Source organism: Eulemur rufifrons, chromosome 7 (assembly GCF_041146395.1).
Source record: "Eulemur rufifrons isolate Redbay chromosome 7, OSU_ERuf_1, whole genome shotgun sequence".
Taxonomy (NCBI): domain Eukaryota; kingdom Metazoa; phylum Chordata; class Mammalia; order Primates; family Lemuridae; genus Eulemur; species Eulemur rufifrons.
The window spans coordinates 159,765,430-159,777,714 of record NC_090989.1 but is presented as its reverse complement, the minus strand read 5'-3'; the positions used below and the strand labels follow the sequence as shown (position 1 = coordinate 159,777,714).

Here is a 12,285-nt window from a genome sequence, read left to right as displayed (position 1 = left end):
AATGGCCATGTGTATTTGCTTTCTCTCCTGTTGACACATTCAACAAGTGGTTAGTGAGTACACATTAGACAGGCTCGGTGTGTTTTCCTGGTGGCATTTTAGCAATTTCATTCCAACACAGAATTATGATAAATTTGGTCTCACTCCTTTCCCTTACAGTGTAGAAGTGTGTATTTCTAATCTCAGTCATTTGGACTTTACATTATTTCCAAAGAAGCATTTTCCCCAGTTTTCAAGCATGAAGCTCTCTTTGGCTTGACAATCTATTTTATTCTGGATGTTCTCTTAGCAAATTTATGGCAAGTACAAAAATGCTGAGACTTTTATTCATTTGGAAGCAACTCTGTCCATGAAGTAAACTCTTAAAAAAAAAAAAAAGAAAGCATCTAAAACATGCCTATCACCTCTTAACCATCTTCTCAGCAGGCCCAATCCTATCTTGAGTAATAATTTGATAATTTGATCAGTGATCATTTAAAAGTAGACTCTTATCAAAGAATGAAAACTGTCAGCAGAAACAAGATTCAGATGTGAAATGTCCTAGCTTTCTCTGCATCACGAATCTCTCCTATGGCTCAGGTTCCTATTGCTGTTATTGTTGTTGTTGATAAGCACTCTTTCTGGTAACGTTTTAGAACGTAGATTATAGCAACGTAACTACTTTGGGAAAAAGTGGAAAAGGGTAGTATTTATTGCAATGGCCACGAGATGGCAGACCTAAAATCCAGACTTCTCAAAGTAGCGGAGACACTTACATGAGGAATTGCATCTTTAAGGATGTTTTAAAAGCCATCAGCTTCCCGTCCCCGAGCAAAAAAAAAACAATTACTCCTTTAAGTTATCCTGAGTCGTTGCCCAGTTCTGTAGCAGGCAAGAGAGAACAGCTTTGCTAAGAAGATGGGAATCTGTGCAGCCCTCCTCCCTAGAAGGCATCAGGCCTCCCTGACCCTCCCAAAAGCCTGCCCTTTGCCTGGCCACTGCCATCACCCACAGCACGCACAGACATGCCACTCTGTGTTTCCTTCCCCAGTGCAGAAGCACGACTGCCCTTTTTCCTTCTCCTGAGTAGGAAACTCTCTCAAAGGAGCCGCCTCTAACAAACTCAATTTTATGTATTTCTCTCTACAAAGATCCACTCCACAGAACTTTAATTTAATTTTCTTTGAATGTTGCACTAACAAAATTCTGGAATGTGCCCCCTTCTGTACCTATCCCTCTCACGGCAATGACATGACAATCTGTTTTGTTTTTCATTACAATTTAGCCTGTGGGAATATTCTATCCCATGTAAACATAAACAAAGGGAAGTTTAACACAAAATATTCAAATTAAGAAGGGAAATATCTAGTTCAAGATGTAGGAGGACAATTTGCTGCTCCATGCAAAGACAAACTAATAAATCTTAGCAGCCTTAAATAGATAGTAGAAGGAAAATTAAAATATGTTGTCTTTAGAGAAACTTACATACATACACACATGCATACACACACATATACCTCATTTGCCAATAAGGAAAAAACTAATTGATCAGATGCCCTGGGGGATAAACCTTGAAGTCAGTGACCTATTTTCTGGCAGTTGCTCATTTCCAATCCAAAAGTTAATGCGAGGAGACAGTCTCTTGACAGTAATTGATCACCCATGGAAATGGGTTTAGTTTAGGTGGACACTAGGCAAAGCTCTGTCCCACAGTGAAGTCCAGATGTATTTGGTTTTCTCATTATCAATCATCAGTAGCCTTCCAGGGATTCTGGTTGGGTGTATTTCACACAGAAAGCTACCTTGGCAGAGTTGAATGGTCAACAGAGAAGCCTTCCCATTGCTGAACAGGAATAACAAGAATGACCAACATTACACACTGACACCCAGAATTGGGTCATGGAAATGCCTTCATTTCACTCAAACTTCCTGCCTTCCAATTTTACCAATTTTTTGAAGTTTTTCTTTCAATAGAAGAATTTTCTGTTTTGAAGTTGTTTGACATTGGTTAGATTTTACACTTGACCTTGACTTTTAAAAGTTCACCTTTCAGAACACATTTCCATTTCTCATGCTGTGTGAAATCATGCCTTGTCTACTTCTTTGTGGCTCTCCCTATCAGTTTAGATGGAATGATATTGACCAGTTGTTGACCAAATAGAGCCTGGCTCGCCTAGGATGCAACTCTTCCATGGGTCAACAGACTCTTCTCCACACTCAAGAGCTGTTTTCTCCTTTAAGTTTGTTTGCGAAACAGATGTCAGCTCATGAAAGTCAAATGTGCAGCTTAACAGAAACCAATTTTAGAGGCTTCTCTGAAAGTCTGTCTTGAAAGTAAGAGACTCATTTACATGTTTTTATATATATATATATTTAATACAAAGGGGAATTTGGTAGAAAATAATGGAGAACTTTCAAATCTTAAAATTTGGTAGTGTCCATTTTATGTAATAATAAATAAGTAATTGCTAGCATTTATTGTGTGGTCATGTCAGGCACTGAACAAAATCTTTGCATGCATTCTCACATTTTATTCTTATAATGAGCCGAGAGAGTTACTGTTATCCTTCTTCGATCATTTATAAGGAAATCTAAGTTTTGGAGACAGTAAGTAACTTGCCCAGGCTCATAGAAACAAAAGCTGTTGCTGAGATTCAAACCCAGGTATATTTGATTCCAAAGTTTAGGTACTAAATAAAGATCAGTACCTTTTTCTCTTAAAGACTTGAGCCATATTATATTTTTGTGGGTAAGTTTTTGGAAATCATAGTAGGTTAACGTGCTCAAAAAATTTTTTCCTTTCCTTTTCTTTTCTTTTTTTTTTTTTTTTTGACAGAGTCTCACTCTGTTGCCCAGGCTAGAGTGAGTGCCGTGGCGTCAGCCTAGCTCACAGCAACCTCAAACTCCTGAGCTCAAGGGATCCTCCTGCCTCAGCCTCCCAAGTAGCTGGGACTACAGGCATGCACCACCATGCCCGGCTAATTTTTTCTATATATATTTTTAGCTGTCCATATAATTTCTTTCTATTTTTAGTAGAGATGGGGTCTCGCTCTTGCTCAGGCTGGTCTCGAACTCCTGAGCTCAAACGATCCGCCCACCTCGGCCTCCCAGAGTGCTAGGATTACAGGCGTGAGCCACCGCGCCCGGCCTTCCTTTCTTTTTCTTTCTTTCTTTTTTTTTGGTGGATCAGACACACAGTAATTAGTAATGCCTCCCACATGTCCACTGCCAAGACCTGGATAGTCTATCCTTCATTGCCTTTTTATCAATTCTCCAAAGGTTTGGGACCTGAGCAATTTAGGATGGAGACAGTAGCTTTTCCTGGCACATCTCCTCTGGCCTTGGACCTTTTCCATGGGGGAAAATCAGCTGGCTTCAGACTCACCAACACCCCTTTGTAGTAGGATGTCATGTGGTGCTGGCATTTGTCATATTAGTGTCCTGAAGCACAAGATGTTGGCACTGGAGAGCTTCCTGGCCCGGTTGTACTTGGAGGAACCCACGGATGGGCCAGCTGCCTCCCTGGGTCAGGCACTGAACAAGGAATGGGGTAGAAGCTGGTGCATACAGCAGAGAGCTTCCACAAGACTCCGTGGCCCCTGTGTTAGGAAATTCCAGTCATGTGCTATTAGGTTTCAAAGACAAAAATTCTCTGTAATTGGAGTAAACTATTTTTTGAGGTCAGTTTTAGGTAGGCGACAGAGAGTAAACCGCATTAAGGAGTCTGGGCTGCCAAAGCCTGGCCTTTATGAATCTGATCTGTTCTTTGTCCTTGCTGAAACTCGTGCTTGTTCAAATACATCCACTCTGTGGGCCCCACCTCGTGCTAGCTGTTCCGCTTTCTGCGTGGGCCCTTCTGCATATACTATACATCATTCTGCTGGTGGATAGAGTTGATATTAATTGATATCAAAGACCTCTTCTTCCCCAAAATGCCATTTGAAAATACAGCTTTTAAAATTTAGGCAAATGAGCATCTATCTCCAGGGGTGATCACAACAAACCTCCACCCAACCCTCACTCCAGGGGTGAGAGAGAGGCTGTTTTGAACAGGATCTTTCGTCACCGTCTGTCTTAAGTCACCTCCTACTGAACTTATGGTTGAAGATTCAGGGTCATGAGGGAAAGAAAACAGTAATTAAGTGGGAAAAGTTGATTGAGCAGATTTTTTTTTTCCCACAGTATGATTAGAACATGACTGCCTACGCCGAGTACCATACGTAATATAGGTTCTCTCTTATATGTCATTATCCAAACATTTCTTAATGGAATGCATTTTTTAAGCATCTGCTTTTATAATTGTGTTTCTAAAGATGGGTCAGCTAACTAAAACAAGAACCCACAAGAAAAAAAAATGTGTAATGCTTCTTCCCCAATCCAATTTATAATAATTCCTAATTGGCCTGCCTCGTTTGTAACTCCTAAAATTAATTTTAGATCCTCTCTTGAAGCTCAAATCATCATTAATAGAACGACAGCAACAGGGAGGGCAATAGAAATGTTTACAAAACTCCCTTTTAAATGGACTGTGATAAGTGACGTAGCAATGTATTACCATCAGAGGTGCCTGGAGCTCTCTTTGGGAGGGTTAGCCACAGGCGACACTCAGAAGAAGGCATTTATCTTGGCAGGAGATGCCCTTCAGTCCTCTTTTGTTTTATTCCATGGAGGATTTTTTTTTCAGAGTGGCTAAAACCATTTTTTTTGGTGTTTTATTAGCTGTATCTTGACTACCTCCTACAAACTGAATGACAGTTTAGGGTTATTAAATGTGTTCTTGCACATATTTTTATCCATTGTTAACCCTGACTAAATGTATGAGAGGGCACATAATTCCCCCCTTTTTTCCTCCATTGTTGCCCATATTTGTTAAGGAAATTTTTCCCCTTGACATTTGTTTAGGCTGCACTTTGATAAAATGCTGTCTATGGTCCACTTTCTTAGCTTGGCATTCAGCAGACTCTTATAGATTTATTTCTCTTCACATTATCTTATCTTCCTTTCTAGCATATTTGGGCTTCCTTTTCATATTTTAAACTGCATTTTGGGGCATAGACAGATCACCTTAGTAATTGTATACTGGAGTACGGCTGTGTTCTAAAGATAGTTTTGCAAGCCTTTGGTATATACTTAACCCCACTAACTATCTAAGGATGAGTATTTATGTACATTTCATGTTGTCTATGAATAAGCAGAAAGGATAGATTAAGTGCTGAAGTGAAGGCTTATGGGCACTTTCTTCAGTTTGATGGGACAGTAACAATTTATGAAGCAGTGTAAACCTGGCATTGAATCTAGAAGGTGATACATTTATTGGGAAAGGTAACGAGGATTTTTCTTTGTTTCTCTAATTTATATCTAAGTGTCTTGTCACTGGTATACTCTTTACACGTGAGCCTTTAAAAAAAAATGGTGTATTGGAACTGCAGAAATATTTCAGTTTTCCCAGTTTTTTGAATGGCTGAAACACAATTCTTCACAAGAAAAGCTAAACCAAGAATATTTAATTTAAGTTTCCTAACTTATTATAATGTTGGCCATTTTTTCAAAACAGGCCTCGGTGTGTTTTCAGTGAAGTATTTGTCATTAGGAGCTTTATGTCACTGTGTCAGCAAACTGGCTCGTGGGAATTGTGGAAGTGTAGAATCTGAGATAGGGCTGGCAACATGAAGTTGATCTTTATAAAATTATGTTCAACATACCCCACCCTTAAAAGCTGGGGTAATGAAAACCCATAACTGCATAGAATTAGCTCACAGTGATTTAAGTTACAGGTTGCGGGTCCTTTATCTGAAATGTTTCAGATTTTGGATTTTTTCAGATTTTGGAATATTTCCATCATACTTAGCAGTTAAACATCCCAAATCTGAAAATCCAATCTCATGCTCAAAAAGTTTTGGATTTGGGAGCATTTGGATTTCGGATTTTTGAATTGGGGATTCTCAACCTGTATTAGCTAAAGTGTATCAGCTTAATAGTTATTTTAACTCATTTTGTAAAGCTTCTTGCTTAAAAAAGCAAATTCAGTGGCTCTGTCAGCCTCGAATGAAGGGTTTACTTTGCTGGACATCTGTGTACAAATAGGTAATGGCCAAATACAGCCTTAGCATATTCAGAACACCCTTCTAAATATCCTGAAGTATGAAATGTTCATATTTTTCTAGTTTTATCTACCGTTTTTATCTTTTACTGATTACTCTTTGTTTTAAATAGGCTAGAATTATGGAACATAGATCTCAATCAAGGTGTTTTAGGAGAAATCATCATTAGTTTATAGCCAATATTTACATGAGGGTTTCAAAATATGTATAATCTTATTTATACTAATCTTATTTACACTAATCTCATTTAGAGTTCTATGATTGTATAATGCTAGTATCTATAGAACAGATTTGTTAGCCACAAGCAAAGCAAAACAAAAAATACAATAAGGAAAAGATTATGAAGAATAAGACAGATTATTTCACATGAACATTAAGGTTGGTAAATGGCTTTCATAAAAATGATTTTAAATGTATTTTGAAGTTTAATAATTAAGGATAATTTTATTTGGAACTGTATTTGGTAATAACATCTATAGACAATTAGAAATTGATATATGTTTTTCTCTGACAATAAAGTGAGAATTAGAAATTAATTTAGATATTCTAAGAGGACAAATAAGTGTTAAAGCTTCAAAGCCTAAATTATAGAATCATAGGGAAACAAGAATGTAGAACGATCAATTTTGGGGTCAATAATGACTTTTAATAGCTAAAAAAAGAATATAAATGTATTAGCACTGATCTGTACACTTAAAAATGGTAAAGATAGTAAATTACATATGTATATTTTACCTCAATAAAAAATTTTTTAAAAATAAAGCTATATAATACCAAAGTTTGAGGAAAATGTGTTAAAGTAGACACAGGCATGGAACAGGTTAGTGGGCTTCAGTTTCATGGATGCAGACAGATGCCAAGAGACTTCTGGGACAGAGACAAAGGACTTTATCACTCATAGTACAGAAAGCATCATTAGTATATTTGTGTCAATTCCCCTTGCTCCAAGCCCACGGAGGCCAGGCAGATGGACCGAATGAACATGAACATGCAGTTGTTTGCTTGCATTACAGGAGAACAACCCTGAGTTTAGGGAACCTGAATATTTTATAATGGGCAGTAACAGTAATGTACTTGCCCTTTGCTGTGGAAGGAGACACTATTATATGGGGAAGTGAGCATGTGTACCCTTTGATCCAAAGGGAGACACTATCTCTATCTTTCAAGGCTATTCATTATACAAACATCCGTGAAAGATTGTCAAAAAAGAAGACAGAGACAGTGCCTTTGCTTGTAAGATATAGGGATACATGAGAGAGTCATAGAGAATTGTTTTTCAACAGACGTAAATGTTTTCACATTCTATTAAGATTTTTGTAATCAGCATTTTAAATGGATATAGCTATAAAGGGTCAATCCTAGTGATGTAGCGCAATTTATCTTCAATCCCTGATTTTCCTAATATTGGTCTTCTAGGTTGTTTCAATTAAAAAAGCTTCACTTAGACATTTCAGTTTGGGGTAGGGGGGTAAAATAATGCAGTCACCTTGTGTGTTGCAGTGGAGTGTGGAGCAGATAGCAAAGGGGCTCTGCCTAATTTAAAGCTCATACAGCCTGTTCAGCTTGGCCTTCTGTATAAATATGCGCTGGCTATGAGCAGCAAGCATGTCTATTGTCTCAAGATGTTATCCAGAAGGAGACAGGCTCTGCGAAGCTGGATATTAATGCTGCTGCTGGTAGTCTAGCCTGTACTGGTTTTCTTCTGGAAAGTGGAGATATTTCCTGACATGTTCGGCAGCTCACACATCTGTGCGAGCCTCAGACAGAAGCTCCTACTGCCTGACATTAGGCGGGCCCCTATAAATCCCTGCGGTGAAAAGGGGAATAACCTGAGATCCAAACAATGGCACCTTGTCCAAATGTCTCAAGGGGGCCTGGGAATTAAAGAAAGGCAAACCATGATCATGACTCGGTTTTAGTCCTGGGACTTGTACGTAAGGGAAGTACCCAATGTGGAGGCTTCTCTGGAGCTGTGGAATCTTCCAAAGTATCTATTTAATAGAATGTTTCAGAAGTAACACAAATGGCGAGGACAAGATTTTCTTTGTGAAAAGGAGGACTCAATGAATCACACCCGGAAGAGCCATTTCCTAGTCAAGAATCATCCCAGAAAATTCCAGGTTAAAATTTGTGACAGAGGTGGCCACAATGTTAGACTGCAAAGATAGGAGGAGGCAACTTTAAAACTTTTCTGAGTAAGCGATCATCATAGATTAAATCATTCTGATTTTTTAGGAAATGAAAGGAAGAAGTTTCAAAAGCTGGTATAAAGTAAACCTGTGTATTCCTTGAATTAAACAGTTTTGAGCACCCACTATATGCTCAGAGATCTTCTAGAAGCTTGAAAATTGGTGGTGCACAGGATAGATGAGGTCCCAATTTCACGAAGAGTCAAGTCTAGAAAACAAACAAATAATAAATAGCTAAGATTATTTCAAATGGTGAAAAAGGGCTGTGAGCCAAGTGGAACCATGTAATGTGATGGACCACTGACTTGTACACAGGCAGAAGGCACGGAGGCGCTGCCAAAAGGAGCAGCTGGAGAGGAGTTCTCTGCGGACAGAGGGTGTCTTTGGGCTGGGACATGGAGGGCAAGGAGCTGTGTGAGGCAAAGCCATGGGATGGCAAAGCCTGTGTGGTGAGAACAAGGGTAACATTTTCAAGGACTAGAAAAGAGACCCTGGAATGAAACGTGCTGTAGCCTAATGATTGAGGAAGGAGAAGGGGAACAGACGACTACAGAGAGGTGGTCAGGGCCAGTTGGTGTAATGTGTCACAGGTACCAATAAAAGGTCTAGATTTCAAGTCTGATGGATGATGCAATGGATATGGATTTTTCACACAGCAGAATGGTGGAATCTGGGTTTATAAGGTTTTTAAAGATGACTTTGCTCTTTTTACCAGGGAGACAAATGAGTAAGCTTTTGCAGTGATCTCCATGAGTGATGCAGATAGTTAAGTTTTGATAGCATGAGTTTAGGTAAGGGTGTACTTTCCAGGAAAATCTACTGAGATTGTCAGTGGGTTGGCTCTGGGTGGAGAAGGAAGGACAGGACCCAAGGATCACTTCTAGGTTTGGGGTCTGGGCTACTTAGTGGAGGTGCTGTAATTACTGAGATAAGGAAGGCTGAGGAAGGAATGGTTTTGGTGGAATGGCAAGGGAACATCTCTAAATGAAATGAACATGGAAAAATAAATATCTCTGTCTGCCTTCAAAAGAAAAGCTTGCATGTAAAAAAAAAATACTTGATATTGAAATTGCTGCCCAGTTTGGTTAGGTTGTCTTGGAGTACCTGGAACCTTACTTGATGCTATGGTTTGAACGCGTCCTCCGAAAGCTCATGTGTTCGAAACTTAACTGCCAGTGTGACAGTATTAAAAGGTGGGGACTTTAAGAGCTGATTCGGGCATGAGAGTGGAGCCTCCATGGATGGATTAATGCCCTTTTCTCAAAAGTCAGTTAGTTCTTGAGAAAGTGGGTTATTATAAAAGCAAGCTCTTCTCACTCTTGCTGTCTCCTTCATACTCATTCCCTTGCCCTTCCACTTTTCCACACTCTTATGACTCAATACAAAGGCCTCACCAGAAGTTGTCACCATGTCCTTAGGCTTCCCAGTGTCCAGAACTGCAAACCAAGTAAACTACTTTTCTTTATAAATTACTGCAAGCCAAGTAAACTACTTTTCTTTATAAATTACTGAAAGCCAAGTAAACTACTTGTCTTTATAAATTACTCAGGCTCAGGTATTCTGTTATAGCAACAGAAAACAGACTAAGACACTTGGAAAATGGATGAGTGGATGGATGGATGAAGGTGTCTTAGCAATGAATACTCAGATTGATTCCCTCCCATTGCTAATATGCAACTGTACCTGTGAAGCCATTGAAAGATGCCTCTTTCAGAGAACAGACACGCGGGTCTCAGAGATTCGGACCCAAACTACTTTGTCCATTCTGAGAGCCAACGAGGTAGTTTGTCTTAAGCATTATCCATGATTCCTTCCCATTGAAACAATATTCTATGGCTCATTTTAACTATAAATGCCAATTGCTTTTTTTTTTTTCACTTTATAAAAATGATCACAATAATCTTTATTTTACCAGACAGGAAGCGCTACTTGCGGCCATCAGTGAAAAAGATGCAAACATTGCCTTGCTGGAATTGTCTGCCTCCAAAAAGAAAAAGACGCAGGAAGAAGTTATGGCCCTCAAGCGGGAAAAAGACCGACTAGTACATCAGTTAAAGCAGCAGGTGGGCCTCTTGCAAGAAAGGTGTGTTTTGCTGGGTTTGGGGCCTTGGGTGCTCTCTCTGGGTTTTAGCCAGTCTTCATTTTCCCATATCCATCCTGCAGGCTCAAGCAGCTGCAACCAGGTAGGAGTAAAATGGTCTGAGTTGTTGTTGGAACGGCATTTTGCTGCTTTTCTGTGCTAATGTGCATGTGGCTGGGCTTGTGTGGTTTGCAACCAGCAATGTTTTCCTTTCTTTTGTATTAGCATCATCTCCCCAGAAGTAGCTCTCAGCTCTCTCCCTTTCAGTTGACTTTGTTTGACTTCTGATTGACTTCTAGAAACTCCTGATCAAATTCTGGGCATCTTCTTTTCTGTTGGACCTGTTACTTTCTGTCTTGCTCACTTTCTGGCCCCCGTAAATCACTCCCCCATCCAGCTATTTAGTTTTTTTTCTTTCTCTGCATACTTCCAACTTTGGTTCTTCAACTGGTTCCTCCAGGATCTTTCAGACAAGGAGCATCGCTCAGGCCCTAGCTCTGCCTGGCTATACTTGGAGACATCCCAGCCATTATTCAGTCTAATTTTTTTAGTCACCTATTTGCCCCAGTATCCTGTGTTTCCTTCTCTCTCAGCCACTGCATTTTTTTCTAAGGAAAATAGAAGGAGGGGCATAGTTCTAACTTGTGCAGAAAGTTCTTTGCTTTCTGGAGGGTTTTCTGGAAGTGGCTTAAATGGGAATAATAGCACCTGAAGCATACTGGAAAATCATCCCTGAAGTCTTCTGATGTTATTTCTCCCTGTGTATAACTTGGGGGCTTTTGTAAGCAAAGGTTAACGATGTTCACTGGGATTCTCAGTCATTAGAAACCCACTCAGCTCAAACGTCTATGGCCTTCCAAGGTGGCAGCCGCATCTTAGCTAGGGCCACATGGGGATCTGAAGCTCTCTCACTGCCACATGGTTACCATGCAGAGTGTGTCCACACTGATTCAGCCCCTGGGACTGGCTCTCTGCCTCCTAGGGGTGATCTGTGCTAAGCAGAGTGTGCAGGGCTAGTGGAAGGAAGCTTGAAGTAATACTGTCCTCCCCTTACCGTGGGGCCAACCATTTTCCTCCTCGGGAGGAAAAGGCATCCTTTGGCCTTGAACCAGAGTCCATGTCTCATGGGGCCACCTTGCTCAGAGAGAGAGAGAGACCACCACCACACCTGGGCACCCTCTTCTTGCAGAGGGAGGGTCCAAGTCACTGCCAGACATCGGGGTCACTCCGCAGAGTGGCATGCCTCGCTAGTGCTAGACCCGGGGAGTCTGGAACCACTTACATTTGACCTCTTTGGGGCTGTACATCTTCTGCACTGGGTTTTCCACCCACTTGGCCACAGAAAGTCAAGATGAGCCTCCTTCTTTACTTTTTCTCAATTCTTTGCCTGCGCCCTCCCCTCCTGCATCTAACCATTGTAGCTTTCTCCCGCAGGTTTATAGACCTAAGAAACAGCCCCTGAGCTCGAATATACCATGCACTTGTGATGCTGGCTACAGCCCAGATATTACGGCCACGTACCACGGGTCCAGCTACGATGCATACATGATCCAAAGGTCTCAGGTCAGTCAGCTGCTAAGGAGACACCCCCCACACCATGGTGGGTGGGGGTATGTAAGCAATACATCCTCTCTTGACCTCCACCTCTTTTGATGATTTCCAATACTCTGGGGTCATAAAGTCTGAGACCATAGATGATAGCATTATATCATCTAGCAATGTAATTTCATTTATTACAGATTTGCCAATGGTTCCAGACTTGGTGGCCACCTTACAGAGTCAGCTCTTCTGAAAGGGCCTGGTGGAGCTACAGAGCCAAGGCTGCCAGAGGCCTTCCTACCAGGCACGGTGGATTATATTTCCTTTCTGTCTCTTAGATGCTTTGCTCCCCACATCTCCCTCTACTTTTCCCAGTCAGAAATTTTTTAAGACTGTT

At 40.6% G+C, this 12,285-nt stretch overlaps 1 protein-coding gene across 2 annotated transcripts in view; it reads left to right on the top strand.

Annotated features, from left to right (window-relative positions):
* ERC2 (ELKS/RAB6-interacting/CAST family member 2) overlaps positions 1-12,285 on the top strand; it is an 887,395-nt gene that overhangs the window by 663,306 nt on the left and 211,804 nt on the right. For both annotated transcript variants that reach the window (XR_011233902.1, XM_069473718.1), the window contains exon 15: positions 10,185-10,332. Coding sequence is in view for 1 of the 2 variants with exons in the window: in XM_069473718.1 (XP_069329819.1) it covers positions 10,185-10,332 (148 nt within the window). In the remaining variant the exon portion in view is untranslated. The remainder of the gene's footprint in view (positions 1-10,184; positions 10,333-12,285) is intronic.